At 37.4% G+C, this 26,136-nt stretch overlaps 2 protein-coding genes and 1 long non-coding RNA gene across 3 annotated transcripts; 1 reads left to right on the top strand and 2 right to left on the bottom strand.

Moving 5' to 3' along the window:
* Positions 1 to 127: 127 nt before the first annotated feature.
* On the bottom strand, positions 128 to 3,094 carry nkx2.5 (NK2 homeobox 5). The gene is made up of 2 exons (XM_067366279.1): positions 2,299 to 3,094; positions 128 to 1,281 (listed from the first exon to the last, which is right to left on the bottom strand). The coding sequence occupies exons 1-2, from the start codon at positions 2,642 to 2,644 to the stop codon at positions 680 to 682; spliced, it is 948 nt and encodes a 315-aa protein (XP_067222380.1). The 5' UTR covers positions 2,645 to 3,094; the 3' UTR covers positions 128 to 679.
* LOC137005440 (uncharacterized) lies at positions 980 to 3,512 on the top strand. The gene is made up of 3 exons (XR_010892246.1): positions 980 to 1,085; positions 2,435 to 2,653; positions 3,174 to 3,512. It is a non-coding gene; the product is annotated as an uncharacterized lncRNA (long non-coding RNA).
* A 7,634-nt stretch (positions 3,513 to 11,146) lies between these two features.
* On the bottom strand, positions 11,147 to 18,341 carry stc2a (stanniocalcin 2a). The gene is made up of 4 exons (XM_067366173.1): positions 18,016 to 18,341; positions 15,773 to 15,915; positions 15,279 to 15,490; positions 11,147 to 12,906 (listed from the first exon to the last, which is right to left on the bottom strand). The coding sequence occupies exons 1-4, from the start codon at positions 18,152 to 18,154 to the stop codon at positions 12,549 to 12,551; spliced, it is 852 nt and encodes a 283-aa protein (XP_067222274.1). The 5' UTR covers positions 18,155 to 18,341; the 3' UTR covers positions 11,147 to 12,548.
* Positions 18,342 to 26,136: the final 7,795 nt, after the last annotated feature.

Below are 26,136 nucleotides of genomic sequence, written 5' to 3'. Positions count from 1 at the left end.
ATAATTATTTACTACAAATGTTAATTAATATGCTAGCCTATTGTTGTTGTTGTTGTTGTGTTAATATTTAAATTGTTATTCCATACACAAACCAAATAATAATTGCATACATTCTTGAAAAGCCTTTATTAGCCATTATTTTCTTTCGAAAAGTTTACATATCAAACTTACACAGGCAATAATAACAAAACCTTAATTCGAGTCGTACTTTCTGGCAAAGAAAAAAAATGCTTATAATATTAGTTCCTTGATGTCCTTTTATATATTGAAAGAAAGAAAGAAAGAAAGAAAGAAGGAAAGAAAGAAAGAAAGAAAGAAAGAAAGAAAGAAAGAAAGAAAGAAAGAAAGAAAGAAAGAAAGAAAGAAAGAAAGAAAGAAAGAAAGAAAGAAAAATGAAATACCTTGGTTACTTCGCACGATCTTTACAGGCCTCATAATACATCTGGTGAAAATTATAAATTATATATTCCACGTGCGGTTAATCTCTCATCATTTAACTCAAGTGCAAGCAAATTATTCAGACAGTTTTACAAAGAAAATGATGCGTATACGGAAAGATATTAATGAGCGTTTCTTGTATCTGACAGAGCAAAACCATCCCGGATTCTGTCTATTCAAATCATCATCAATGTCGTTTGATCGCACAAATGATTCATGCAATAGCCTAAATGCCGTTTTTTCACCAAGCTCGGATGCCGTGTAGTGAGGGAACTCCGCTGCTGGACTGAAAAGAAGCCTGGACGTTATTTAGATCCCCAACGCCAAAGTTCATGTAGCTGCTGTTTGACTGTGAAGGCTGCATGCTGGACATGCTCGATGGATAGTTACAGGAATAGTTCGTGTTGCCTGGACTCGGGAAATTACTAAACGCAGGGTAGGTGTTGTAGGTGAAGTGATTGATCCCCACATTGTACGAGGTGTTGTAAGTGGACGTGTCACCCAGGCATGGTTTCCCATCCCGAACCAAAACAGGCACCGAGATGCGTCTCGGAGGGGCGATGCCCACCATCTCCAGGGTCTGATCCTGACGCTGCCTCTTGCACTTATAGCGTCTGTTCTGGAACCAGATCTTCACCTGTGTGGAGGTGAGTTTGAGCACGTTGGCTAAATGATCTCTCTCGGGAGCAGAGAGGTATTTCTGCTGTTTGAAGCGTCGCTCCAGCTCGTACACCTGCGCTTGAGAGAAGAGAACCCGAGGCTTCCTCCTCTTCCTCTGTTTGGGTCGATCCGCATCATCCAGCTTCAGATCTTCACTGGGATCTTCCTGAGAACAGCTGATGTCTGAAAACAGTCGATAATTAAACAGAATGTATTTATTTTAGTTTACACTGTAAAATTATTATTTAAAAAATGCCGGATTAAAAACTACCCAAGTTGGGTTGAAAATGGACCAGCGTTTGGGTTGTTTTAACTCTGTGGTTGGGTTAAATGTTTGAGCAATGTGATGGGCAGTTTTATTTAACCCAACTATTGTTTAAATATGACTATATGTCTGTCTTAAAATGAACCCAAAAAAGGTTGGAAATTAAAAATCAGACACATAATTAGGCAAAAATAATAATAAAAACAAAATAGCATTTAGGCTAATAAGCAGTTTAATAAATGTGTATTGTTTAATTGTTAATCATTAAATCTATTAATAAATGTTTTGAGTTCAGTTTAAGCAAGCAATACAGTAATTTTAAAACAATAGTTGAGTTAAATAAAACTATCCAGCAGGTTGGTCAAACACTTAACCCAACAGCTGGGTTAAAACAACCTAATTGCTGGGTTTGTCTATTTTAAACCCAACTTGGGTTGTTTTTAACCCAGCATTTTTATAGGCATTTCTTTCCATCCAATAATTTCATGTAGAAAGTAAAAAACTTGGCTACTTGATTTTTTATTGTTGTTGTTATTATTATTATTATTAATATGTGACATTTTCAATCCAGGCTGAAACTTTTGAACCTTTTGGATTTAAAAAACAAACAAACAAACAAACAAAAAAAAACTTTAAAGAAATTACTTTAAAACCTACATTTTCAATTGTAGTGAGTTGAAATTTGTGCACTATATGACAGGCCCTTTTAACAGTAGTTAATTATGAACTTTATTTTCTGGTGACAAAAAAAAAAACGATTTTTAATTTCAAAAGCTAAGTAAAAATCAAGATTAAAAAAATAGACGACGCATGCCATTGATTTATAGTAATTACCCTATTGGGTTATAATTGATTGCCACACGTGGAAACTCTTTGGAAAACACACAAACGTTTAAACAATTCAATATTATGAACTGTAAACTTTTTCACCTCACCTTTTTTCTCTTTGTCTTCAAACGTGTCATCCGTCTTTGCGTCTTTAACATAGTCCATTTCTAGGAAATTCTTCCCATAAAAGGCAGCAGTACCGAAGTTCAGAGCGCTGTTTTTGTTGCCTTTGTCGTCCTGAAGGTCTTCGCTGAAGAGAGAGGCTCCGGATGGCATTTCCATGAACTGCTCTTGTTTGAAAGTGGACAGCATGCAGGATGAGGGCGGAATAAGGGCACTGTCCAGCCGCTGAGACATGTCCAGAGAGACCATATCCTCCTGATTCTGCTCCAGGTTCAATATGTCCCGCACTGAGAAAGGAGTGGAAGTCATCTGGCTGGAGAACATTGCCATGGAATGAGGGTTGGCATTTATCAGGGGTGCCTATAGTCGTTTAATGAATAGTGTTAATCTGTTGTGTTTAGAGGTATACGCACGTTCATCTTTCTAATAGACCCCTCATAACACACTTTCGGGGTGTTCGGTAAGTCGGAGTGATGGCATAGGCTACTGTAGTGAGGCAGAGGGGCGGGGTCAGCTGCGCGTACAACATTTTAGAGCTTTTCATTGGTCAATGACGCATAATATTAAAATGACTTGTAAGACCTTCATACAAGAAACAATTTCCACCAATTATAACAACTTTATTTACACAAATAAATTACATTGCTGTCGTCTAATTTAATTTTTCAATGGTCTTAACACTGATCTGATCACTTGTTTTGTGTGTTTTTATCAGCTGCAATTCAGGTCGATGCTTTTTTTTTATGGCGGCAAAGCAGTCTGTCAGCTCTAAAGATGAATTTGGCGGCAAAATGGACCTTTTGCCTGGCACTTGTGCTCTCATTTGTTTGTTTGTTTTCTTCTTAATTACTTAATCCAGAGGAAACTAAAGGCCAGAGAGGAGTTTTCTCCAAGGGATCAGACTTTGCTGGAACCTGAAACCTGCAATGACAAACCCTACCCAACTGTCTACCACTGAAAGATTCTGGTGCCACTGGGTTTGTTATCAAGACGTGATAACAGATGACAACAAACCAGAAACCCACCCACGCCGAACAGCCGCAGCAGAAGAGCAACACATGCCAATTCACATGAAATATAGACCTGTGTGGAGGAAACTGATATAAAGAACAGTACAAAGGACATCTGTGATTGATGATAACACTTTATGCTCGGCATGTTACATACATCTATAGTTTGGACATCTTAGTTATGTTATCTGGATAATTTGAATTGAATGAATCTTAATTAGTATGTATTTAATAAAATCAATTAATTGATATTCATCAAGTATTATTAATTATATTAATGGGGGGGGGGGGGGGTAGAGAGAGCTTGATAAAGGCAGTCAGAAGAAAGAAAGATGTCAACTTTATTAACATTAGAAAGACCATCATCATTGTTAACTTTTTTTTTTTTTTTTGATGAATACTAAGTAGTGTTATAGCTACATCAACATACATCTTTTTTTAAAAAATGAAAATATAACAAACTTTGCCAGATTTACGATGATTACTGTTAAAACGGGTCATCACTGTCCGTGAAAAGGGGCTATATTCGTTTTAGTTTGTATTTTATTCAGTTTTGGATATTTAATGTATCTGTATTTTTGTTTTACTTTTATTTAATAAAGTAGACCTTTTGGACGTAAATTACATAACACGTTACAATATTATCCAACATTATATAAAAAAGATGGTTCTTTAAAGGTTCTTTTCATAGTAACACATATCTTTGCTAGTAACAATTCTATTTAGAACCATATCGTTCTAAACAACCCTTTTACGCTGAAATGGTTCTTCGAGTTAGAGTGAACGGTTCTTTGTTCCCGCCTTTTTTTTTTTTTTTTTAAATCTGTAGCCTAACTGAAATCTTTTAAAACATTTCAAAGCGTGGTTCTATATGGAACCTTATAAAAAGGGTTCTATTTAGAACTAGAAAGGTTTCTGCTATTGTTACAAACCGAAGAACCACTGTTTAGAACCATTTTTCTCACATTTTTCATAACACAACAAAAATATTAGCCTACAAGCTCATCTACGCAATTGCCTATTAAGTAGTTAATTAGTAACAGTTATTAAATATGTAATTAAGCTGCAACACGAACACAATAAATGTAATCCAGGATTTTTGCTACAGCAGGGGACAGAGATACCGTTCCTCTGGATATTAGTCATCCGTTGTGCAGAGGAGACAGACAGTATTATCGTTCATTTTATCTCTAACGGTTAATGCTGCAGTAAATGGTGCCCGTGTCTGCACTATAGAGCTTCATGTTTATAGTTTTGGAGAAAATCTGTGTCTGAGTCTCAGACAGGCGTTTCTGATAAATGGATGCAAGCACTTTTCTCTATGGGCGAATCAACACTCCCTTATCCATCGCTGCAATAATTGGTGAAATAAAGTAAACTGACTCCGCAGCTTATGGAAACTGCTTTATATCACGATGATTTATTGCGCATCTCCTCCACTGAGCGCCACTGCATGTTAGTGACAGTCCTCATGACGGATGGAGCTGAAGACTTGCAAATGTTTCCGAGAGTTTACCAAGATTTTTGTTTTTAACCAGTGTAGAATAATTCGTCTTGTTTGATGCATTTGTGAAATAAATATTATGACAGACTACATGGTCAAGAGAAGAAGAGGCACAAACTCCCACAGAGCAACTGCATCTGAAGGTTTGTCTTTCAACAGCGCATTTGGAGCAGATAAAGAGTTGGATAACGTTCTTGAAAACTTCCTGTAGGCCAACCTGTTTAGGAAATGATGGGGCAGAGGGGTGAGATGGGTGTTATCTAAATGAGTCTGCTGCAGTGATGAGAGCACAGACCTCTTTCCGCTACTCTTCATCCCTGTCAATCACTTCCAAATTTAACACCTCCTAAAGGAACCTGCATGACTGGGGATTCTTAATACTCTCAATTTAACACGTTTTGACGTTTTGGGCGTGTTTTTTTTTACTGCCATCTAAGGAGAACCTTTAAAATCCATAGAACCTTTCAAATGCACAAAATGTTCTTTATAATGAAAAAAAAAAAAAAGATATCTTTAGATTATTAAAATGTTCTTCACACTATAAGGGGAGAAAAAAAATATTTTAAGAACTACCAAGAGGTACATCAACCAATTTTTGTATTAAATAGAATTATTAACAAATATTTTCTTTACATGTGATTGTGGCGTTTATTTTGAAACAATATCTTATTGTGTTCAATTTATTTTTTATTATGTATACAATTCAACACGATCTCAATAGCACGAGTTTATGTTTGTGTTCGACGTGCTATTTATACGCTGAAATTACTTTTCGCGTCTATATGATACGCAATAGGTAGGATTAGTGGTGTGGGGTAGAGACGTATTATTTATATATTTATATATAACATTTCATAATTTACAGGCCAATTGAGGAATTGTGTTTATCTTCGGTTTGTATCAAGAACACGTTTATAAATAGCCACTCTCTTGCATGTTTTTATCTGCTATCATCTGTTATGTTATCTGCTATGTTTTAACTATTCCAAGTGCTTTTATTTTGTCTTTTTATATATGGGCATTGTTGAAAATTATAATTCATCGTCATGCATTTTGTAGGCTTTGATCCCGAAAAGTCAAGTGCGTATTATTAATTCAGTCCAGTATTGGGGGAAAAAATACTTTGAAATAAGCTATTATTACAATTTAAATTAACTGGTTTCTGTTGTAATATATTTTAAAATATAATTTAGTCCTTTGATGGCAAAGCTGAATTTTCAGTCATTCAGAAATCATTCTGAGATCATTTCTTATTATTATCAATGTTGAAAACAGATAAATAAAAACTTCATTTATTCATTATTTGTGGACAAACATGATACATTGCCATTCAAAAGGTAAGATTTAAAAAAAGAAAAAAGAAAGAAAGAAATTAATACTTTTATTCAGCAAAGACACATTAAATTGCTAAGATAAGCACATTTTTTGAAATTTATAAATGTTACAAAAAAAGTTCTGTTTACAATAAATGTTGTTCTTTTAAACTTTCTATTCATCCAGGAATCCTGAAAAAAAAGTTTCCACAAAAAAATATTAAGCAACACAACTGTGTTTTTATCACTGATAATAATAATAAATGTTTCTTAAGCACCAAATCATCATAATAGAATGATTTCTGAAGGATGACACTGAAGACTGGAGCAATGATGCGGAAAATTCAGCTTTGATCAAAATATATAGGCTATATATTACAACAGAAATAGAAAAGTTAATTTAAATTGTAATAACATTTCACAGTTTTACTGTATTTTTAATCAAATAAATGCAGCCTTGGGGAGATTAATAGACTTCTTTCAAAAAAACCTTTGTTTCCAAACTTTTGACCGGTATTTATAAGTTTAGATGTAGATCATCTCAAATAGATTGAATGAAGAAGAGAAGAAGAAAATCATTACCGTTATTTTAAAGCTGCACGTTTTGTCATCACATCATTTGTCTTCCATCTCTCGGGCAATAACAATTTTCTTTATAAGTCATGTTCAGAGCTTTGGCAGTGGATTAGTCGGGGCAGACAGTAACATGATTGCTCCCTGAGGGAGTCAGATGACCTGCTCTGCTTTGGATGGCTCAGAATAGTTTTGACTACTCGCTCACATTGAAATATGTTCATATGCTCACATTTCAAAAAGGCTTTGTAACTATATTAATCATAATTAAAAGAGGCTTTTGCAGCTGGTTCCTCCCGTATGATTTCACAGACCATCCGGTTGCTGAGTTCATGGAATGCCACTGGATGTGGAGTTCAGGCTCTTGGACAAGTGACTGTCTTCCTGGCAACAATCCCTGTTTAGAAGATGGAGACCATATACACATGTTCTTTATGTCATTTATAACACTTTATTTTACAATATTTTTTAAATATATTTTATTTAAAAAAAAAACAGATTTTGCCTGTGACATTAAGCTTGGCCTACATTGTACCTCATTTGCAAATCTTTCCTGTAGTTTTACTTAACCCGCCTCCTGGTGGCAGATTTTAACATAGCAGTGTCACTGTTTCATTCATGCAGGCCTACCACACACAGTCAACGGAGCCGAAAAGGTAAAACGTTTCTCTTTACAAAAACATATATTATTAACAAATGTCAGTTTGGCAGTTTAGGCTTTAGCAAATATATTTATTAAAGATCACATAGGCCTACTAGGCAATACAGCTTAGAGAAAAGCAGAATAACTAAAGGTAAAAGTCGGCATAAAAAACGGAACTTGCTAGTCTTGACCTTATGTAGCCCCGCCCCTTTTTGTCTTTTGTCTTCCGGTTTGTATTTCCACATCGATCTTGCGATCTTGGGCATCTTACTCCAACCTACCCTATTTTATTTGTGAAATTATGTTAAACTGTTCTTTTTAATAGTCAACTTATTTTCAGATCATCTTCAGTTATCAAGCTCAATAAACACTGGTCACAAACACGAAGATGTAGGTCTAACTTTAATTTCACCAAGCTGATTTAGCTACTCACTAAAACCCCCACAGTCGTCATGTTTTCAGGTCATTTTAATTTAAATTTTGACGTGATATAAATCAGTCATATCTACATGACAACAATTTACTAAAAATGGAAATGTTTTTCCTTTGAGTTTTTTTGCGTACATTGTCAAAACAGTCCCCGTTCCCTCAGATCCGTGAAAATGAAACGCTGAATTATTCATGCCAGGCCAGTAGCTGGCGATGTCACTTTGTAAAGAAACACTACGCGCCTAGACTGAATACGTAATACGCATGTGCATGACATCACTGTTTTCACAAATTCACCAATTTGCAGACGAAAACAGTATAATTTTCAAAAACTTGCATTCTGAATCCTGTTTTCAAAAGTTTGCGTTTTCAGGCCCCCTAAACGCATTTGTCGTGTAAAGGAACGGCCAATATGCACAAAACGTTTTCAGTTGAAAATGGTGTTGTATAAAATGGCACCTAAGTGGGACGCGTGAAAACAAGAGGCGGGATTTATTGCACAAACCAATCATAACCAATCATAGTGCGATGGAGGCATTGCCTCCTCTCACGTGACTTTCCCCTATTCATTCTCGATTACCCCCCACCAAACCCACCGCACACTTTAGGGGGTCTGTTAAAACTCTATGGGCTCAGGGGAGGCAAGAGAGACGCAGACTCCCACTGTAACTTTACCTGCTGGTGTTGCTGTTGGACAGTGTTACTTTTAAAAAAATAATGAGTGATTAATACACTTTTTAATGTCACGTTTTGTAATATTTGCATTTGCTTATTTTTATAATATGCATTATGTTCTCATCCAATTTTTTGAAGAGGCGCTGCCTCCCTTGCCTCCTCAGATTAAACGCCTCTGCGATTGACAGATTGTCCTGCACTCGCGCCAGTAAACACGTCATCAGAGAAGAAATGTGGCTGCAATTAAGCGTGCCACACACGTCCTGAAAAGTGAAGCCAAAGTGCCTTGATCGCCCCCAGGTGGTTGGTCCCAGTATAGATCATAAACCCCACCTTCTCAATGTAATGGTACTTGAGACAAACTAAACAATTACACTTCAAATAATTTTTTTTTCAAAAGATGGTTTCTGTCATTTTATGCAGTTTTTAATCATGCAGATGTAAGTTTAAGAGTTTGTTTTTTAAAATAAGTTTGATTTTAGTTAGTTATTTGATGCTATAAAAACGGGTTGTGATGTCATGATTGACAGCTCTGTCAAACAAATATGAATTATGTTTTTTCAACATTCTCACTCTTTGCATTACATCTTCAAATGCATAACCTTTAAATTCTGAAAAGAAAGACGTTCATTTCCACAGGCATTGTATATAAATGACCGCTAGAGGGCAGAAACGCAGTGCATTACATCGAGGACAGCAGCCATACACGTGAAGGGCATTGATGCAAACAATAGAATCCTAATCAAATTCTTAAAATATTGGGGTGTTTTTTTGGTCTTGCTCTTTCAGTCCCTACAGTTGTTTAGATGTGAAATTATGGTGTCTGATGTGATGTCTGTGGTCTACTCTATATCTGCCTTCGTGGCTACGCTTAACTAAGGCCTGGTGTTTTTGTTTTCTGACATGCCTTTATGATGTCTCCGTCATAATGAACAGAGTCCGTTGGTAATAAGATGCATGAGATTTACACTTCATCCTTACAGCCATCTCTGAAAACTGGGCTCCAGGGATCTTTGAGAGTCTGACTATACATATATTTGACCACTTGACCAGATCACCCACACCTTCAGCTCAGTAAATTCATCAGCGTTTAGAATAGCCACTTTGTTGTGGTGTTGGCTTGTCATATGTTAGCTGCAGCGCCCCAGCCTGAGAACCAATTCGCCTGCTGCTTGACCACAGCCACCAGAGCATCATAAAGCCTGTTTATAGATCTTCAGCCCTATGACAGGAGAGCCCGAGCCAGAGTGTAGGAGAGCTTGTTTACGGTGCGGTGGTCTCATTCCACTCTGGCGAGAGAGAAAGAGCGTTTTTTCCCCACTGCTGCGATGAGCTGAGTGCTTCTGCAGGAGGCTGGTGGAGGTGCCCGCTGCAGCTGCAGCTCAGCCTGGCGCCAACCCCATGCCACACGCCCTGACAGCTTTATGTGCCAGTCAAGAGGAACGCTCTTCAGATCATCAGAGCTGGCTTCAGGCAACATGGGCCTGACCAACATCAATGCGCTTTTTCCCCTTAGAAACCAGATTCTTAGAAACTCAGGGCTGTTTGGATTGAGTTTTACTGTGATTAATGTCTATGCGGACTCATCACCCTCACTGTGGAAATCAAGAGGCAGATTGTGCTTTTTTGCAACGAGACCATTTTTCTCGCTTGTTTATTATATAAACAAATATATACATATATATATATATACATTAAACTATCTATACATAAAACTATACATTTTTATTATGGTAAACATAATTTAATGGTGCACAAAGCTGTCAAATTAATACTAATCCATCTATCCATATACATATTTGGGTAAGGATACACAAAACTGATGGTTCGGTTCGTTCCTCGGTTTTGAAGTCATGGTTCGGTTCAGTACAGCAGGGGAAGAAAACTAAGCAAAATTGCTTTTTTATTATTAAACTGTAGTTTACTGAACAAATTGTCTCTGTGATTACATGAATTAAAAGTTTCTTAAGGACAAAAAAATTATCTCTGCTAATGCTGTAAAATAGCCTACATTACTATAATATTAAAGGTTCAGAGCCCAAACTATTACCCACTAACAAGTTAAGTAAAATAAAATGAATAAATAAGCCAATTATTATACATATTTAGTGAAAGAGTTGATTTCTCTGACCTGAGGTAAATGCTATTGCTACATAACACAGTGTTTAAAGTTTTATTGATGTCTTTCTGCTGTTGAAACACTGATTGAGCGATTACACGATATATATTAAACATTTCAGTAAGATGTACTGTATCTTTCAACATACCTTCAGATATTCATTCAATTCACAAAATTCAATGAAAAAAATGGCATTTTGGCCCATTGAATTTTGTGTTTAAATGGACAGAATTTGAATGACACTTTTACTTATCGAAAGTAACAAAACGCAGAGCTTATTGCGATTAATGGTGGTTAGGCTACAACGCAATCATCGTGTAGATCCAAATGGGATCCAAATGGGCGCAGGCTGTAAATCGTGTTTATATATATATATATATATATATATATATATATATATATATATATATATATATATATATATATATTCATGACCTCTTATAATAAAAAATATTGTTGCCTAAGTAAAAAAACAACAAAAAACAGAAGGACACATCCAAATGAGAAATGAGCTTTAGTATTTATTTTCCTAAAACAATTGGAACACATGCTATCTGTAGTGATTTGGAATCCATCATTCCATGTAATTGTTGTATACAGATTTTTTTTCCCATTATAACCATTTGAAAATGTTTTCCCGGGTTAAACCCAAAGATGATCACATTTTGCCCTCATGTTCATCGGAATACCTGAGCGAATTCAAAATATGATTGGTCAAAGTAACTACTGTTATCCTTAGGCTGATGAATAGTAGATCTATTCAAGCCGTTGCTTATTCTTAAACCAACAATCAGCTCCAGACATTTTATTAACCAATCACGTGGCACGGGCCCAAAACAATTCTTTCGCAGCTATAGTAAACAATAATTCACCCATTTCAATATTATTGTCAGTAATACCCTGAGGTTCTTGTGTAGACTTAACCTAGTTCCTGGGTCTAAGGCCAGCCGACTACAGTTCCAGCTTCTGGCTCTTCTCAGTGGCTCTGGGAGAGAAAAAAAAATGGCTATTTTTTACTTGGAAACACCAGTGGCTGGCTGTGGACTTGGCCAGAACACAGACAGGCCTGCTTTCCATGAGACACCGTACACTGAAGCTGTTCATGTGTTGAACTAATCTGTTTGGGCAAAGCCTAGAAATGCAGCATACATATTAGACTTAAGTGATACTATCAGGGCGCTTCTTTGAGACAGCTCACGTTTATATTTCTAAGCACAGATCTGAACGGGGCTGTTATATTTGGGCATTTTCCTATAATACATCTGCTAAGGATCTACGGTTTATTTCTGGGGAAAAATATTCTCAAGGCACAATAAACTTGTTACTGGACATTGTTCTGTTGTGAAATGACTTTTCGTTCTAAGAAGCACAGAGCGTTGTATGTGCTTGACCTGGATTTCAATCCTGTACAGCTTGTATTTAATCAAGTATTTAAAATAACAATTACATATACATTTCTCAAACAAACAAACAAACAAACAAACAAACATATCTTACATATCTACAGTCAGATGCGTAATTGGTGCAATAATGTAACTAATAAAACAGCAAGCGTTCTTTGTACTATATTACATAAAGTTTATCATTAACGAATATGGAGGCTATATTATTTAGACATGTTTATATAAATATAGATATACATAGATTTATATGTACATGGTTTATATTCAAACATTGCATAAAGCATGAAATAAATAAAGTGATTGAATCTTGAGGATATGATTTGCGAAATAGAGATGCTGTATTAGAGCTAAAATAAAAGCACTGAACTCTACAAAATTAACAATCGGTCCTATAATCTGAAGTATCAAAAAAGCTGCACCACATTTACCCTTGCAAAAATGTACAGTTTGGGAGTGCTGGAATGACTGTGGAGATGTGAGGGTGGATGGGTTGAATTAGGAGGTTTTCTGAGTCTGTTAAGTTTGGGATTGGGGTCTCGTGGTCAGTTTAGGTGATCCTGCTATTTCACCTCCGAATGTCACTGATTTTAGAGTCTTCCTGCTCGGCAACGCCGGCATCTAAACTGGCGCGGCGTGGGCCTTGGCTCCGACTTCTCGTGTGGGAACCGAACCCGACCTTGCCAGTTTTGTCCTTGTCTCCTTGTCGAGCGCCCTTGTGGTGCTCCCCCTCTGAATGAGAGGAAACCGCTGGACGTCGCTCGAGGCCGCCTGACACCGGAGCGGCGGTGATAGATGTACAGAAGCTCAGGCTGTCGCACAGAGCACCCCAGTTCTGCTCGCACTGCAGACGCACGCTCCGGGTAATGGCTTCCTTCACCTCCTCTCCACAGCTGAGCAAGATGTTCACCAGCTCAACGTACGGCCTAGGAAAGCAGGATGATAGCGGTCAGCGGGGCTTGACAAATGTGGGTGGATTTCAGCAGTGGCGTATAATGCGGTCACTCCTGCTAGCCACTTTGGCGGGTTGAATTCTATACATAATATATCAATTTTTACATGTAGTCTTTTAAAAAGGCATTTAAGTTCAATGTAGTGTTGCCCTAAATATAGATTTTTTGATATTGATACGGAAATATTTAAAGCGCTTCCAATACTCATTTTCTGCAGAATAGATACATGATACCAGCTGCTCTTTCTCTTTCTCTCATCTCAGCGAGTTAACACAAACCTGCGTTGTTTCATTTGCTCTGGATGAATACTGTTGGTGTTACAGGGCTTGAATTTCAACATGGGATTGTGCATAATTTTACACATTTTTGTTCTCACATTCAAAGTGCGGCACATAAACCGCCTCTCGGTACTAAATCAAGTTCTTTTTTTCACTGCTCACTGCACTTAAACAGTCAAACACACACAAAATAATGTCAAAAAGCCATGCTTGGCGAGTATTCACGTAAACACAGTCAGTTGTGTTTAAGTGAATGTAAACAGTTGAGAAAGAAAACGCACGTGTAACAGTATAATGGATCCGTGCGTCAGCTCTTAAAGTGACAGCAGCCTAATAAACCTGCTGCCAAATTATGAGATAACATTATAAATATATATATGGCAGTTTTTCCCCATGGTATCGATGTCAAAATTGTGGCTAGAAACTTTGGAAAACCACAAGCCATCGTGCTGGTGAGCAAAAACGTTCATGTCAAGCCCAGGCAGGTCAGTCACGGTAAAAGTGACTTGTCAAGTGACAGCTCTGCTTTAAACAACTGACAGAATGGTCTCGGCCCTCAGACCAAATAAATAAATGAACTTTGTGCATTTAAAGAACTTAACGCAGCTCCACATGTATTTTAAAATGGAAAAGAACATTAATTGCCTGGAAACATGCTGTTAAATGAAAATAACACACGTTAAGTTGATGTCATCAAACTGCATTAATTTAATAAACTAGCTCCCTGACTCACAAATAGGCTTGTTCAATATATCTAATGATACAAATCCTCCATAGCTAGAGCATCCCATATAACAAGGCTATAACAATTCTTTGATAAATTAAGAGATCCTTTGTGAACAGGACCTTTTCAAAAATACCAGTAAATCGGTTCTTGTAATTTACCAGTATGAGAAATGGTAACATTACCAGTAAATTATCGCTATGATGTCGAGTGTGAACAAAGAATGAAGGTCTAAACGCGCTGATGTAAGAAGTCTGCTTCGGGCAAATCATCAAGCTCTTATGGAGAAGACGCAATCAAAGCCACTTGAAGGCAAGCCTGCAACCTTAGCCGAAAAAAGTGCAAAGCCTGCTAACGCTGCGGTACGCAGAAGAGACCAGAGGCCATTGGAGAGGCTTTATTATACTGAATAAACTGTTTTTCTGAGGAAATAGCTTATCGTTTAATGAATCGACAGCCCATCAGCTAATCTTCAACATGTTAAACATACATTTTGGATTGATCAATTTTTTTAGGATTTACAACAGAAAAAAATGCTGTTTTATAAGAGAGGTCACAGGCAATTGCGCAACAGGTAGGATTCTCATTCATTTCTATGGTATCTGCAAACAGTGATCGACTCTCGTAGAACTCTGAACTAAGTTCAATGGCTGGTTCTCAGATCTTGCGTCCTTGTGTTCTCAAAGTTTAACTCAGGGTTTAATGACTATTTCCTCTTCCGCTCTGATTGGATTGCTGGCTAAAAAGTGACAGTGATGAGCGCAGTGTTTTACTCAAAGTTGAACGTCGAGGCAAGCATTAAAAAAAAGGCTCGTTGCGCTGCTGGCGTTCAAAAAACAAAGCGCTCCCACTGAAAACAATTGGAAAAAGTACGCTAGCCACTGGAAAAACGCTTTGGTGGACACGCGGCCTTAACGGTAAAAAGCCATTGCTTGTGTGAACAGCACATTTTTGTATTTACCGTTTAAGTCACTGGTAATTTTACAATAATTTACTGGGATTACTGTGTGAAAGAGGCTATTGACTTTCATTGTATGGTCAAATGTGAACTGAAATGGTTTGATTACCAACATTCTTTCAAATATCTTCTTTTGTGTTCCACAAAAGAAAGTAAATCAGACAGTTTTAAAATGAAATGGCATCAAAATTGTGATATGGCATCTGCTTTTCCTGGGTAGTAAAGTAAAAAAATTATATATGAGATTGTTATATAAAAAAGAGAATAAAGGCGTTAATCGTGGCAGTCCTAGTCGCAAAACCTCAAACAATACTTGAGCACACAAACAGAAAGCCATATAGTGTGTGCAAAAGAGAGCAGAGTGAAACTCGAGCGTGATACCTACCCTTTGGGAAATAAGTCTTGGAAATGTATCATCTCCACCATGACATTGACATTGTCTTTAGCAGCTGAGCAGAGGTTGTGTTTCATGTAGCATTCCCGTTGAAGCTGGAAGACCATCTCCTTTATGGCGAGGCATTTTCGGCTGATGCAGCTGAACTTGTGCCTTAAGCCGTGAGCCATGCACTTCAGAGCATCCTTGATGAAGGACTTACCCTGTGAGTATTAAAGACAAAATCTCATCAGATCTGCAGTCATAAACAGCCTTTCATTCTCTGTTGGAATAATAAGGACTAATAGAGCATGTCTCAGTACAGACACACATCTTGAGACTGCATTACAAGCTTGAAACCCTCTGCTTCAAATCCACCTGCACCTTGTGAAACACAAGCCACATTAGAGGCAGTGCCAGCTGGCCAGAGCCGGCCAAAAGGTCATCCTCTGGATGCGTCTGAGGGACATGAACCTCGTGGGAGACTGGGGCAGCCATGTGCTTACCTGCGAGTCGAACTTGCCAGCATTGTGCAGGAAGGTCATGCAGATTTCCTGGAGGCCCCGGATTTCACAGGAGTTGTTCTCGAAACACTCGAACACACCACAGCCCACGTCTCCAGCGCTCACAAGACAGTGCTGGATCTCAGCTGTAGAGAAAAGAAAGAGAGAATTTACATAAATGCAACTCGATTTTGGTCATTATATTTCATAGCAATCTCCACAACAGATCGATATTCATATAAGACATAAAGTTGCTTTAGAAATATACTTTTACATCATGTACAAAAATGAATGCTAAAGCCTCTTTCCAGGCTTTGTTTCTGCTGTGAAAATTGAAGAACTGTATTTAGGGGACAAATTTAGCAGAGAGAGCACTGTGGTAATTAAGGTATGCTATTAAAGTCCATCAAACTGGGAGGCATCTTGCAGTAACTGCCCGAGATGTGGGAAAGCAAGGTTAACCGTATATAGGGCAAGACGAGATTGCTTTTACCTTGCTGTGGAGATTAGAAATGACTACCGAGTTTTAAGAAAAAAAAACCTGGAAGTCTCTCTCTCATCAATTCCACTTATATCTGCAACATACACAATTAAAGCGCTTTTTGACTTTTAATCAGAACTGATGAAGGTGGTTACGATTCACCGATAACTGTACTAATAGTCAAAGTAAAGTGTATTTGCTTTACTTTCTGATTTAGAGAGTGTGAATGCACTGATGTATGTTTTATAGATCAACTCACAAACAGGCACTTCATGACCACATCAGCAGCTTTTAGTTTTTATGTGTCTGTTAGTTGTGTCCTATTATACAGAACAGCAGTAAGAGAAAGGCTTGCATTGAACTATATGTATATACTATGTATATATGTACAACTGCAACCAAAGGGTAAATACAAACTATACATATATTAGCAAATTAAGTACTTTTATTTTAAAATGAAGAAATCCTGTGCTGTAATAAGAAAAAAAGCAAGGAAAATAGTTCATTCAACTTGTAAAATTTAAAATCCATTGTGTCAGTATAAGGCAATACAGTTCATGAAAAGTAAAAAGCTCTGCAGCTATCACATTACAAATTGCACTATTTTAAAATGTTATTTCTGAGGATCTCACAATGGTTACTTCCACTCTCATGCATTTTTGCAAACAGACTTTATTGATAAAACTGTTTGTCTTTCACTAGCATCACGTTATTTGTGCCAGTCGGACTGCCAAAAACATTAACGCAACAATGTTGAAGACATTTTCTTCAATCTCCTCTTCGTGAGTAACATGCTATTTTGTTGGTTACAGATCTGAGTGGGCATTATTTCCAGAGAAAAGATTCAAATTCATAGAGTCTTCGTATATATTCTAACTGAAATAGTATTTCTAAAAAATCACTTACTCTAAGAGTATTCCAAAATATCTCACCTAAAAATTCATGTTCAGTATTCCTAAAGAATTCCAGTTGGACAAAACAGTATATGATAGGTTTTTTATAGTCTTGTATATGAATACTGTCCAATATTGCCTGCTTTTGCATCCAGTCTAAATGTATTGCAGTGGATATGTGTTTATGGGGCTGCACAGGTAAATTGAGCCTGCAGTGCTTGCTTGTGTTGGCGTTTGTGCGAGAATGGACATGGATCTTGCGTGAAATCAAACCTACTCTGGGCACTCGGTCCCATGCAAAAGCTGCATTATTTCATTGTCATGTATGGATGAGGTTGTTTCGCCTTGCTACCGTGAGAAAGGTTAAGTTTGACCCACCTCTAGTGCAACATGTAGAGCCATTGCATCACTCAGATCCACATTACAGGTTTAACTTGCTTGTCCGCGCAATGCAACAAAAGTTGCGCACGTACGTCTATATTTGATGCGCGCGAGCACTTTGAATCGCAACTTAATAATGATAAAACACAAGCATAGGATGTCGTATGTAAACACAAATCCACTCTGGGCTCGAAAACAAGACACGCACGCGAACCTGACAGTAATGTCACCGAATATCTTTGCCTACCTTGTGCCATGCTATTAATAGTTTACGAAGATATTGGATTTCTCTACGTGTGCTCCGGATTTACGAGATATCGTCTTCCTGCGTAATAGGAAAACGTAGCGCAGCGCGTGATAAGATGTGCACTGGCCGGTTTTGCGCTTAAATCGCGTTCTGAACGCACCACTCGCACGTGCCCGCACACACAAGACTCACTCCGGGCTTCGCGAGACGTGATCACAGGTTCACAACACTTGCATTCTCTTACCTGTATTTTGTAAGGAGAGACGTCCCTTCTGACTGGCCGGTTTCTCGGGGTGACTCTCGTGAACATCAGCATTATCCGTTCCTACCACTTCCCCCAAGACGCAGACAAGTAGCAAGGCTAGTGCACATTTGATCAGCATTTCTACACTCAGTTTTCTCGATAAACAATAACAGGCTGCCAGCCTGGGATCTGATGTGGATACTGATCGAGATGACAGCGAGAGCGTGTGAGAGTGGAAACGGGATGGATGCTGGATATATTTCCTAGAGTCCGGGTGTCAATTTGGATGAAGGAGTTAAGCAGGTGTTGTCAGTCGTGCTTCCCGACCAATCAGAGAGGCAGACCACCACGTCCAAGTTTTAGGGGTGTGTCTGGCGAAAGTTGTCTCTACTTGCCATAAACTAAGCTTGTAAAATGTGTAAGAGTGGGTGGGTATTTACTCTACAAGTGCTTGTGAGGCATCAGACTGTTGTAAGGACAAGAGCATGCGAGACTATCATTGTAGGTATTACTGCTGTAACTGATCAAATAGAAAAGAAAATGGCTAAATGTTGCATTTACAATCCGTGAATTTCTAAGAAATCAAATCATAAAGTGTACCGTGCATGTCTGTGACTATATAGCTGACTACAATTTCATATGTAATATTTTGGGTTGAAAACAACCCAAGTTGGGTTGAAAATGGACAAACCCAGTGATTGGGTTGTTTTAATCCAGCGGTTGGATTAAATGTCTGCCCAGCTGCTGGGTAGTTTTATTTAACCCAGCTATTGTTTAAAAATGACTATATGGCTGACTTAAAATCAACCCAAAATAGGTTAGAACACATAATTACTAGAGGAAACAATAATAATCAAAAGGTGGACATTTATTAATAAGCAATTGAATACATGTTTATTGTTTATTATGTTTATATGTTAATTTCAACATATTTTGGGTTCATTTTGAGCAAGCGATACAGTCATTTTTAAACAATAGTTGAGTTAAATAAAACTATCCAGCAGGTTGGGCAAACATTTAACCCAATCGCTGGGTTAAAACAACCCATTCACTGGGTTTGTCCATTTTCAACCCAACTTTTAACCCAGCATTTTTTAGAGTGTAAGCTTAAGAGTCCATAGTACCATGCTGCATATGAGCATTAAAGAGAGTGCAACTAAATCTTGATCAATTCTTTATAAATCATCTGGATAGATATAAAGTATCATATGATATAATAGAATATATTAAAACAAGGTATCTTTCAAACAATTTACATAATATGTTACAATAAACACAAACATTTGGAATAAGTAACCATTATATGACAATGTACAGAAAATGCTCAGTGAGTCTATATCAGGATTCCCAAAACCCTTCTAAAAAATGTTTTTAAAAAAATGGCATTTACAGGGAATGGCACATTCTGTTCTGCTTACTGCTGGTATATTGGTGATCCAGCAGATGAACACGAAAAAAAGACATAATGATAATGTGACTTTTTACATTGCAGTTTTTGAAAACTCAGTCAACAGAGCTAATTATATAGTCCCACTGTCACAATGTGCCAACTCCACACAGTGCAGAAAATGGGACAAATTTGCTAATGGATGGCAGGGATTGCATCATTCAAACCACCCCCTCCAGGCAGCTGCCATACTTAGACAAAGCAACACAAAAGGCATATAGACATGTGTGCATATCTGACTCTGACACACACATACACAACATATAGACAGTCACACAACTGAATCAAGGCTTAGTTGTTATTAAGCTTCATTTTTATATTGATTGCAATGAATTCTCAGATGAAGTCCATAAATGTTTTTTTCTAGTAATCAATCACCTATTTTTATAATTATAAACTTTTGAGAATTACACAGAACTATGGTTTATGGCGGTATACACGAATGGGATCCACTTGAAGTCATGCAAATCCATTGCAAATGAAAAATCAGATGCAGGCCGTGCATGTTGCATTACTAAGAAACTGTGAATATGGCAATTTTATGTTACTAATACTTATGTTTTAATTAGAGTTATGTAATCCTATCTATTTAAATTTTTACTTTTATGTTGTCTTTATTTTATATTTATATGTTCTGTCATGTGTTGTGAGTGTTTATATATGTATGTATTATGAGACACTAATAATACGTTACTATTCCTTATCTCACTAGTTATGATTGCTTTTAGCTTCTCATATGTAATGACTAGCGAGACTTTATATTTAAATTAAAATGATTTAATATTATTTTTAAACATTTAACCCAACCATTGTGTTAAAACAACCCAATCGCTGGGTTTGTCCATTTTCAACCCAACTTGAGTAGTTTTTAACCCAGCATTTTTTAGAGTGTAATTACTGGTCCCTAGCGACTAGTAGCCTATCAAAGGAATACATTCATGTAATAAATAAGTAATAACATAAAAAACGCTATTCGCTAGTTTTAAGCACTAAATGTTAAAACGGTTTGCCATACTGAGATCTGAAACGGTTTCTTGTGCGGCCACCCGTAGGCGAAAAATAGATGAACAGCGATGAAGCTGCAGACAAATATTTGGTCAACACACTCTCTCGTGCTGAGAGGACAATAAAACATGGTTAGACTGTCAAAGCTTTTATAGCCTATTAAGCACTTCAAATACTACTGGCAGGGTTATTCACAACAGAAAGCCTATAAATTAAAATAAGGTATTTCAGTTCTCTAAGCTTTGCTTTCCAGGAAATGGAAGAGCGAATGATTTCGTGGCTTCAAGACTTCAATACTCTGCTAAATGGGGAATATATGGCGTTTAGGAGAGACTCGGTCTTGCTTTACCTGTTTGGTGCGGTGGTTTAGGCTGTGCCTACCTCGCAGCATGGACTGAATCAGGGATTCAGGCTCTGTAAGAATGCCAGCCCATGATGCGCGCACACCCTCGGTGTCCACCAATCAGCGGGCGCACACAGACCGCAACCTCGTAATGACGCGTGTCACCACAGACGACTGGAGCACCGAAAAGAGTACTGATGGTTTACCCGTTTATTTTGTACTTTTGAGATGCCTAAAAGCGTGTCTCATAGAGGGAGAGAGAGCCCGAAATGTGCTATTACCGAACTAAAAGATAGCCTATATTTATTTTAATGTAGTTTCAACGTGACGTCTACATCATAATTTAAAAGAAGAGGTGCAGTCATCTGGCATTATCAGATGCTTCTCAATAATTAAAGGCAATCACATCCGCATGAACGGGGATGAAGCCGACCAAAACCATGCATAAAATACATAAACATCTCTCAGGAGGGTCTTTAATCATGCTGTAATTTATGTCTTGCGTTCGCTTGCTGTGTTGCTGGAAAATGCCAGCCTTGCTCACAGATTGCATGAGGCTGTCAGCAAGAGTGCTTATTAATTCCCTCTTGGCAGTGACGGTCTGTTAAAATGTGAGTTATCATATTGAAGTGCATCAATTTCTGTTTTGCTTAGCTTGCTAATCCCATCAGTCCATCATCATTTTGGCGTTACTTCTACAAAATGAAAGGCTCCATCTTCTGGTTTGGTGGTGAATTTTTAATCTATAATATACATGCTAATGTGCTCCTGACCACTCACATCACGATGATTGGGTGTTACTGATAAGAGGACATGCTGCACGGAGAGCTCGAGTCATCTCGGATATCTCAAGCGGCCTGCACTATGTACAGGGCCATTAATCCCACATTCCAGGGGGCTCAGAGTGATCCCGGGTGAAATGGAGAGGGCCCAGGATGCCTGGTGATTTGGAAGCAGAGAAGGAGACCTGGAATGTCCGAGCTTCTTCCAGGAACCGTGACGGTGGAGAAAAAGATATGCGTGTATCAGCAGATCATAAAGCTCTCCCTACTGTGCGGGAAAGACTTGCAACATGAAAGCGTACTCTGCCGCGTAAACTCACCTGACTCGTGAAAAGAGTGTTTTTACAAGCGCGGTACGATGCGCCAAAAATGCACTTTCATTCCAAACATGTGAAAATAGTGCCTTGGACCCCAGCTTTTACTGGCCTCGAACAATGTGCTATTATAGAGTGTTTTTTATGCTGTGATTTATATTGCAGCAGTGTTGGCAGATTACAGCCCTCCAGCTCATTACAGTCCGTGTGGCTTTCCCACTGCAGCACAATAGACTCAGTGATGCTCCCATGTGACCCTTTACCTTGCTTGCACTGTCGATCAGGAGAGGGGTTGATGTCATCCGCTTTTGGAACGGACACACTCTCGGACAGCGATGCGGCCGGAAACAATGGGAACCTGGAAAATGAGATGGAGCTATTCATGAATTACCGAAAGACTTTTGCTATGTAAGGCAACGCTTGGATTTCCGTGGGTTTCGCTGTTTTGATCCCATAACACTGCCCCCAAAGCATGCTAAATTTATCGCCGTGGAGGTCCAAAGACAACAAGCCAACGCGCTGTGACACACTTACTCCTCATTAGAGATGAATAGCACATTGTGGTTGGTCTGAGATCTCGGAGGATCATTAAAACCCTTCCTCAATGATGTATTTACTAGTTGTCAATCAAGAGAAGATTGTGTGCCTCGTGACCCACATTCGCTGCTGTGTAGAGCCATCGGATGCATGGGGAAATAATTGACAATGCTCAGGAAAGAGCGTGTAAGACTGAAGAGTTTCTCGCTATCAGAGGTGTAAAGAGTACCTGAAAACCATACTTGAGTAAAAGTACTGATGCCTTACATCGAAAATGACTCCACTACAAGTTATATGTAATCAATTCCAATTCGACTTGAGTAAAAGTCTTAAAGTATCTGATTTTAACAGTAATTAAGTATTTTACTCAAGCTGAATGTAGGCTCAGAGATGCACTAGTCCTGAGAGACTGCCGGTGAAAATAAGAAACAATTGATTTGTAAGATGAGAAATCAAGTTTATTTTCTAAACTCAAAATAAAACTGAACACCTCAATGTTGCAATAAATCAAGGTCGACACAACAACCTTTTAAACATCTACAAACTCTCAATTCTCAGTTAAGCTCAAGTGCACAAAAAGGCCTTGAGTAAACCAATATCCTTTAAGACGGTCTTGTCTATATAGCGGATAAATAAAACAATGTTAAGTAAAATAAATAGTCAAAGTCTACTGTATGTGCTGGTTTGAGCCTCATCACCAGCTGCAGTCAATTCCTCATCTAATAAATCAAACACCTGCGATCAGAAACTACCTGCTAATGCGCCGCTCACATTCACGTAAAGTTGCCTTGTAGACAAGTTTTGGGGGAGTGAAGGCAAAATGCACAAAATATATTACCTTCAATGCCCTTAGATGGCGATATCGCTTCTTTATATCAGAAACAGACTGCTGCAGAAAAAGTTGGCTGCCATGAAAAATGTGGAGTAAAAAGTACATTTACTTGCTCAAAAATGTAGTCAAGTAGAGAGTAAAAGATGCCAATATCTTTGATACTCAGTACAACTTCAAAGTAGCCAAAAAGATACTTAAGTACAGTAACTAATTACATTTACTCAAGTACTTTACACCTCTGCTCACTATCTCCTTGTCTTTGAAACCGGTTTTGTTCACATTCGCCTGCTGACATGTATCCCAGTAGGAATGAATGCTTGACGGGTTAACATATCCTATAAGTCTTTTTCATTTTCTACCAAACATGGTTTACAAATCACATATCTCGCAATTGTGATTTTATATCACGCAATTCTGACTTTATAACACGCAATTGCGACTTTATGTCACACAATTCTGACTTTTTAACATGCAACTGCAACTTTATATCTCAGAATTTTGACTTTACAACATGCAATTGCGACTTTATATCACACAATTCTGACTTTATAACTAACAATTGTAACGTTCTCGCAGTTGCGACTTTATATAGTACAAATCTGACTTTATAACACTCAATTGCGACTTTCTCTCAATTGCGACATTATATCATGCAATTCTGACTTTATAACATGCAACTGCGACTTTCTCACAATTGCGACATTATATCATGCAATTCTGACTTTATAACACTCAATTGCGACTTTATCACAATTGCGACATTATATCATGCAATTCTGACTTTATAACATGCAACTGCGACTTTATATCAGACAATGACTTTATATCTCGCAATTGCAACTTTATATCTCATAATTCTGACTTTATAACATGCTATTGCGACTTTCTTGCAATAGTGACTTTATATCACACAATTCTGACTTTATAACATGCAATTGCGACTTTATGTCACACAATTCTGACTTTATAACATGCAACTGCAACTTTATATCTCAGAATTTTGACTTTACAACATGCAATTGCGACTTTATATCACACAATTCTGACTTTATAACTAACAATTGTAACGTTCTCGCAGTTGCGACTTTATATAGTACAAATCTGACTTTATAACACTCAATTGCGACTTTCTCACAATTGCGACATTATATCATGCAATTCTGACTTTATAACACTCAATTGCGACTTTATCACAATTGCGACATTATATCATGCAATTCTGACTTTATAACATGCAACTGCGACTTTATATCAGACAATGACTTTATATCTCGCAATTGCAACTTTATATCTCATAATTCTGACTTTATAACATGCTATTGCGACTTTCTTGCAATAGTGACTTTATATCACACAATTCTGACTTTATAACATGCAATTGCGACTTTATATCAGACAATGACTTTATATCTCGCAATTGCAACTTATATCGTAATTCTGACTTTATAACATGCAATTGCGACTTTATATCACTCAATTCTGACTTAATATCTCACAATTGCGACTTTATATCACAATTCTGACTTTATAACACGCAATTGCGACTTTATATCAGACAATGACTTTATATCTCGCAATTGCAACTTTATATCGTAATTCTGACTTTATAACATGCAATTGCGACTTTATATCACGCACTTCTGACTTAATATCTAACAATTGCGACTTTATATCACAATTCTGACTTTATAACACGCAATTGTAACTTTCTGTGAATATGCGAGACTTCCAATTCATTAACAGCTACACTGTAAAAAATGATTTTTCAAAGTTGTAAATAAAAACAAGATTATTGGAGTATGTTTTAAAAAAATAATATTTTCTCGCAATTGTGACTTTATATAATACAAATCTGACTTTATAACACTCAATTGCGACTTTCTCACTATTGCGACATTATATCATGCAATTCTGACTTTATAATATGCAATTGCGACTTTATATCAGACAATGACTTTATATCTTGCAATTGCAACTTTATATCTCGTAATTCTGACTTTATAACATACAATTGCGACTTTCTCGCAATAGTGACTTTATATCACACAATAACTTTATATCTCGCAATTGCAACTTTATATCGTAATTCTGACTTTATAATACGCACTTGCGACTTTATATCACGCAATTCTGACTTAATATCTCACAATTGTGACTTTATATCACAATTCTGACTTTATAACACGCAATTGTGACTTACTGTGAATATGTGAGACTTCCAACTCATTAACCGCTACACTGTAAAAAATGATTTTTCAAAGTTGTAAATAAAAACAAGATTATTGGAGTATGTTTTAAAAAAATTATATTTCAGTTTTCAAAATTTCATGTTTAATTCAATGTATTACTTGCTGTGTCTTTATAATGTTTTTGAAAAAGCAAATGGCTGTGTCCACACTTCTGTTAAAAAATAAGGCGGATAACAAAAATACATTTATCTAGTTCAGTCATGAAACTCTAGAGGGCGCAGGCTGATAGGTCCTTTACGTGCAATCTGCTAACAATCGCATCATTACTACACGGCGCAAGCTGATTGGCCTCTGCGGAATAAGCAGCCAATGAAATTGCTCAACATTTGGTTCAGATTTCACTGAAACCCGCCACTTCCCCCAGCTCCACCTGTCTAGATCTGCTATGGGATTTATGTATGTCTATTCATGCAGCTGCAGCAATGCTCACAGCAGCTTGTCTGCTGGTGGTAGAAAGTCCATTGATGAATGTGCTAAAACTATTTTCTAGAGTTGAATTGCAGTTTCACAAAATGACTATAAAGAGATCTTCACAGAAGTGGTTTAAAAATAATAATCACCCCACACTTTTCTTTGACTAGTGGCAATGGTGTGGGTCATGCATTTGCTCAC

Source organism: Chanodichthys erythropterus, chromosome 1, assembly GCF_024489055.1.
Source record: "Chanodichthys erythropterus isolate Z2021 chromosome 1, ASM2448905v1, whole genome shotgun sequence".
Lineage (NCBI taxonomy): Eukaryota > Metazoa > Chordata > Actinopteri > Cypriniformes > Xenocyprididae > Chanodichthys > Chanodichthys erythropterus.
Note: the sequence above shows the minus strand (reverse complement) of the source record. Positions and strands in the feature narration are given on the sequence as shown.

What these genes read in the sequence shown, in the direction of transcription:
- nkx2.5 (XM_067366279.1), bottom strand. Translation starts at nt 2,644, where the DNA reads ATGGCAATGTTCTCCAGCCAGATGACTTCCACTCCTTTCTCAGTGCGG. An exon ending in TGAAGACAAAGAGAAAAAAG is followed by an intron (nt 1,282 to 2,298) that starts GTGAGGTGAAAA and finishes GACTGTTTTCAG; the next exon opens with ACATCAGCTGTTCTCAGGAA.
- stc2a (XM_067366173.1), bottom strand. Translation starts at nt 18,154, where the DNA reads ATGCTGATCAAATGTGCACTAGCCTTGCTACTTGTCTGCGTCTTGGGG. An exon ending in TCTCTCCTTACAAAATACAG is followed by an intron (nt 15,916 to 18,015) that starts GTAAGAGAATGC and finishes TTTTCTCTACAG; the next exon opens with CTGAGATCCAGCACTGTCTT. An exon ending in CAAGACTTATTTCCCAAAGG is followed by an intron (nt 12,907 to 15,278) that starts GTAGGTATCACG and finishes CTGCTTTCCTAG; the next exon opens with GCCGTACGTTGAGCTGGTGA.